General features: G+C 50.3%; 1 protein-coding gene across 1 annotated transcript in view; it reads left to right on the top strand.

Moving 5' to 3' along the window:
* The window catches only part of CCDC186 (coiled-coil domain containing 186), a 38,090-nt gene that overhangs the window by 14,287 nt on the left and 17,734 nt on the right, over positions 1-6,069 (top strand). The window contains exons 8-10 of the mRNA XM_018570756.1: positions 612-698; positions 1,111-1,253; positions 4,742-4,997. Of these exons, the coding sequence (XP_018426258.1) occupies positions 612-698; positions 1,111-1,253; positions 4,742-4,997 (486 nt within the window). The remainder of the gene's footprint in view (positions 1-611; positions 699-1,110; positions 1,254-4,741; positions 4,998-6,069) is intronic.

Below are 6,069 nucleotides of genomic sequence, written 5' to 3'. Positions count from 1 at the left end.
CTAGCAAGCAGTAGATATATGCCAAAACTTTTTGAAACGGGTTTAGACTTACCTGTGTCTCCGTCGCGCGCTCATGTCTGAACATCTGAAGAGTCTCGGGTGGGCGCATGAGCACTTCAGGTGTTTGGCCGGAAGACAAGGAGAGACGCAAGGTAAGTCTATGGAGCAACGTGCACCCGCACAGACTCCGTGGGACATCAGAGAAGAGCAATCAGCGTTGGATCGGAGACCCGCACCAGCGCTGGAGGGACAGTTGAAAACGACAGTAAGGAAGATGATCGGATTAAGTGGCATCATTTAAGGTAAGTCCTTACACTAACATTGGGTGTGGGGAAAAACAAAATAGCCTTTTAATGTCACTTTAACTGAACAAGTTGAAGAAAGAAGCTGATTGGTTACTGTGTACAGCTGCTCCAGATTCTCTCTGCTCCAGTTTTAGTAAATTCTCCCCAATGTCTCTACAACGAGGGTGGGCACTCCAGCTATTGTGGAACTACTAGTCCCATACGGCATGTTGGGAACAGCCAGAGGGCCGGATTTGCCCACCCTTGCTCTAAAATCTTCGCTTGGCATTCCGAGCATCTTGGCTAAAACTTTATGTCCCCGTTAAGGTCCACCATGCGAAAATGAAGGAGCTGGATGACCTGAGAAGAACTTTTACAGAAGGAATGGATGAACTGCGCACCTTGAGAACGAAGGTAGGTCTCTCCAGTATACCGGTCACCGTGTTTATATTTTCAGTCATTTGATTTATCATTTGTTCAATCCATAAATGACAAGGAAAACCTAGAAATATCTACAATATGATCTGCATTAACTGAAGGAAATGTCACCCGTCACGGGTCACCTGTTACCCGTCACGGGTCACCTGTTACCCGTCACGGGTCACCTGTTAACCGTCACGGGTCACCTGTTACCCGTCACGGGTCACCTGTTACCCGTCACGGGTCACCTGTTACCCGTCACGGGTCACCTGTTACCCGTCACGGGTCACCTGTTACCCGTCACGGGTCACCTGTTACCCGTCACGGGTCACCTGTTACCCGTCACGGGTCACCTGTTAACCGTCACTTGTCACCTGTTAACCGTCACGTGTCATCTGTCTCTCAGGTGAAGTGTCTAGAAGCCGAGCGGCTCCGGACGGAGGAAGAACTATCCAAGTACAGAGAACTTATTAACAGGCAGAAAGCGGAGATCCAGAACCTACAGGACAGAGTGAAGGTCGTGGATCAGCAAGAAGAGCGGCACAAAAGGTACGCGACTCTCATGCTGACACGCAGAGCCCGATACGCAGTAATGCTGATCACACAAGGGCATCTGTGGGGAAAACTAAACTTAAATCTGGATTTCTATATTAAATTTCAATAAGTTCTATTCCACTCCTAATAATCGGATCCAACTAGAAGTTTGTTGACTTGCTGAACATTCCCAGAGGACGGAGTTCCTCGATGTACTGACACCATTTCACTCAGCCCTGTGAATATGCACTTCTGTGTGTCACCACTGTCGCAGAGCCGGCCTACCAAACTACAACTCAACATCTGATCAAGGTAACAATAAAATGATAATGTTACATTGTTCAGACGTTGAGTTGTAGTTCAGGCGGCACAAGGAAGTGCATATTGAAATGGTGTCCGTGCATTGAGGAAGTACAACCTATGGGCATCTTCTAGCCCAGGGCTCTAAATTTCCACTCTCCCCCTTGCAATTGACAAGTGAAAATTGTGTGGGGGCAAGTGGAAATTCATCAGGGTAGCACCACTGGCAGGACCAGGGGGGTGAAACTACGTCCGCTTATGCAGTGACCATCGCTCGCTTCAGTTCTCTCTTCTCTGGCCGTAGTGAAAGGAAGGCAGCAGAGCTGATTGGTCTCCTCCTTGGACGCTCTGTAGCTGCAGCAGCCAAGGAGAAGAATCAGTTCGACTGTCTTCCCTTCACTCCTGCCACCTGCAGCTTCCTCTGCCCACCTCAGCTGCCATAGGCTGGGAGGAAGACTGCAGCTGCTATTGGCCGGCTGGAAGTTTTTGCAGCGCAGGACCTGAAAGGAGGCTTCAGCTCGGTACATGGAGGATACATATCTGTACCCCCCTCCAGCACCAGCAGAGAAAAAGGACACCTAAATCAGATCAACTATGTGCACTATAAGTCCCTGTTCTTTCTGCCTTACACCGCTGACTTCTGTACTGTGTGTTACGTTACTGACCTTTATACTGCTGACCTCTGCACTGTGCGTCACACCACTGACCTCTGCACTGTGCGTCACACCACTGACATCTGCACTCTGTACTTTGCATCACACCGCTGACTTCTGTACCGTGTGTTGCATTACTGACCTCTGTACTGCTGACCTCTGCACTGTGCGTCACACCACTGACATATGTACTTTGCATCACACCGCTGACTTCTGTACTGTGTGTCGCACTGCTGACTTCTGTACTGTGTGTCGCACTGCTGACTTCTGTACTGTGCGTCACACTGCTGACCTCTGTACTGTGCGTCACACTGCTGACTTCTGTACTGTGTGTTGCATTACTGACCTCTGTACTGTGCGTCACACCGCTGACTTCTGTACTGTGCGTTACATTACTGACCTCTGTTCTGCTGACTTCTGTACTATGCATTACATTACTGACTTCTTTACTGTGCGTTGCATTACCAACCTATGTACTCTGCATCACACCGCTGACATCTGCACTCTGTGTGTTACTGATCTCTGTACTCTGCGTCACACTGCTGACCAGACGGAGTTAAGGCCGGGGCAGGGTAGGGGCTAGCTGGTGGAACTGGTGGCGAGTAACTCTTAAGGCTAGTAGCTCAGGACTTGAAGTTTTGCGCCCTGTTCTAGATGGATGTGGTTATCAGGAGCGGGATAGAGGTTATGAAATTCAATATAGCAATACAGATTTATTTGTCCTTTTTGCCCATAGACACCCTGTATAGGAGTTGTATTATGAGTTCCGCTCTATGGCGGTCCCCATACTATGGATGATGTGAGAGACGATTGTGCCGAAATATTTATTTATGTGTGCGCCGGGTAATTGCCGCTTTCATTTCCTGTTTGGTCGTCTTTCAGGGCTGTAATTACGCAGTAGATGATGATGATGATGTTTGGGATTAGTGACGGCGGTTGACATCGGGGAATTTTCATGGACTGTTTTATGGTTTCTGTGCGTGTCACAAAACAATTCATGAAGTTACAATGTAATCATTCCCATTGATGGAGCCGGTTGTGTAATTAGCATGACACGGTAAATACACAAAGGTCTCGTCCGCTCTCTGATCTCTCTGTGGAGCGTTCGTGGCAATTAGCCGTGTCATGAGGGTAATGGACGTCTCTAATCGCCGCGCCGTGCGGTTAGTTACGGTTTTAGTCCTTTCATCTGCGGGCGATCTTCTTAAAGTGCGTCTAATCGGCGGGAATAATGAAGAGTAATTGGATTTCCTGCGGATAGATCAGGCACAAGCTTGTTTTATGTCTGCAGCCTCCTCGTCGCTCCGTCTTCACTAACTATCTTTCGTTATTAGGACTCTTTTGGGGGCCTTTTCATTTAAAGGCTGTAATCACATTTTTGCCTCTCTCGATTCTGGCAGCGTGACCTGGTTTTTATAAAACTTAAAATTAGAATTCAACACAGTCATTAAAATCTGCCACATTAAAGGAGAGCTATGGGGTTAAGGCTTTTCCCCCATAGTTCTCCTTAGGGTAACGGGAGGACACAAACTAGCGTCCTCCCGTCACCCTAGGCTCAGTATATAGGGAGCTACAGCTCCCTATATGCTGAGACGCCGCAGCTGAAGCGGATCCCGACAGTTGTGTCTGGATCCGCCCAGCTGCGTGAGTGACAGCTGGCTCTGCCTATCTAGAGGCAGAGCCAGCTGTACCCTCCCCCGTCCGTTCCGCCTGTCAGCGCTGGAGGATCGGAGCAGGGGGATTCCAGTCCTTCCCCTGTCACGGCTCTCTGCAGTTCCAGGATTGAGAAGTGAGCGAGCGCCGGTATGTGTTCTCTCACTTCCCGATCTTATCATCCGGGGTGATCCTGCTTTTCCCAGGGAAAGGGGGAGGGGGGTTCCCTTCATTTCCTGTCCCATAACAGGAAGTGAGGGGAAATCCCTATGACACAACAAGAGCTCCCATTAGAAGATTTCTCTCTCCTCTCGCCTCCTGTTCTGGGGACAACTGGTAACCTTTTGGATTTCCCATCACCTTCTGTCCAGGAAGGGGTCCCCAGGGGGACACAGCAATAAAATCAGGACAGGGGATCTGACACTCGCACACTATATTCAATCAGTTGCGGCCAGGGCAATCCCCGCTCCATAGCTACATGTCCCAAAGGAGCAGGGAATGCCCATGCTGATACATGTATGTCTCCCCACCCTACTCCAATTCTCCACTTGCATGGTTAATCCCCCATTGGGATGAAACGCGTCGGAGGAGAAGGATCAGGGTTTGTTGGAGAGCTTTGGCTTTGCTTTGTGACTGTTTCCAAGCTGCAATAAAGCTTTTTATGATACAAAGTAACAAAAGATGACAAGCGGATGTTCTGCTTCTTTGTTATGAATCCGAGATAACAAGTATACAATAAAACTATTACGTAGTAAAGTGTCCTCGGCATGAAATGGGAAGTCTTCAGTATATTGCGCAGCTTTGGCCCCACGAGAAGATTTGGGAACGTTTTGGGAATGTCGAGTTCCCGGTCTTCCTGTCTGTCCCTTCCCTTACCCCTCATCTCACCCTCCGCAGGGACAGACAAGAGATCGACAGTTTACAGGAGGAACTCAACAGTCTGAACTCGCTCATCTCCGACCTTCAACGGGATATAGAGGGCAGTAGGACGCGGGAGTCCGAGCTACTGGGGTTCACAGAGAAGCTGACCAGCAAGAACGCCCAGATCCAGTCCGAGAACAACTCCCTACAGGCCCAGCTGGACAAGCTGACGTATAGCGAGCGCGAGCTCCGCCGCCAACTGGAACAACTCAAACTCACCAGCACCGAACTGGTAAGAAGTGTTATGTGAAGTGCCAATTCTGACCTCCGTCCTCCCCTTCAGCCTTCTATCTGACCTCCGTCCTTCCCTTCACTCTTCTATCTGACCTCCGTCCTCCCCTTCAGCCTTCTATCTGACCTCCGTCCTCCCCTTCAGTCTTCTATCTGACCTCCGTCCTTCCCTTCAGTCTTCTATCTGACCTCCGTCCTCCCCTTCAGTCTTCTATCTGACCTCCGTCCTCCCCTTCAGTCTTCTATCTGACCTCCGTCCTCCCCTTCAGTCTTGTATCTGACCTCCGTCCTCCCCTTCAGTCTTGTATCTGACCTCCGTCCTTCCCTTCAGTCTTGTATCTGACCTCCGTCCTCCCCTTCAGTCTTCTATCTGACCTCCGTCCTCCCCTTCAGTCTTGTATCTGACCTCCGTCCTCCCCTTCAGTCTTGTATCTGACCTCCGTCCTCCCCTTCAGTCTTGTATCTGACCTCCGTCCTCCCCTTCAGTCTTGTATCTGACCTCCGTCCTCCCCTTCAGTCTTGTATCTGACCTCCGTCCTCCCCTTCAGTCTTCTATCTGACCTCCGGCCTCCTCTTCAGTCTTCTATCTGACCTCCGGCCTTGCTTTCTGTCTTGCACAGTGGTACCGGCTCCTCCCCTCTTCCTCTGATATCACTGCACACTGGGAGCTTCCCACAATGTACATTAGAAGCTGCAGCACGTTGGATAGAGCCCCGCCTCATTTCCTGGCTGGAGGACGTCCAGCATCATCTAGCCTTTTCCTCCCCAGCCTGACTGTCCCTGGCCCCACCCCTTTAATTTTTTGGATTTCAGTTCTGTCAATCATGGAGGCTCAGCATCACATGCGGGTGTTGCCTAGGGCGGTCTGCGTGCAAACAACGCCTGTCTAGGATCGTCCAGACTGACACCCGCCCATCAGGGCATTCTGATATTTGCATAACTCCTCCCAAGAGCCAGCCCACAGCTTGCATCAGGGCTGAGTGCTCTTGAGAGGAGTACTGAGGCCGGGTGCTGAGATGTTTTCAGGAAGCTATGTACAGCACCCTGCTGGCCCCTCCCACCAGCCTCGATCT

Source organism: Nanorana parkeri, unplaced genomic scaffold (genome assembly GCF_000935625.1).
Source record: "Nanorana parkeri isolate BGI_ZX_2015 unplaced genomic scaffold, ASM93562v1 scaffold1592, whole genome shotgun sequence".
Classification (NCBI taxonomy): domain Eukaryota; kingdom Metazoa; phylum Chordata; class Amphibia; order Anura; family Dicroglossidae; genus Nanorana; species Nanorana parkeri.
Note: the sequence above shows the minus strand (reverse complement) of the source record. Positions and strands in the feature narration are given on the sequence as shown.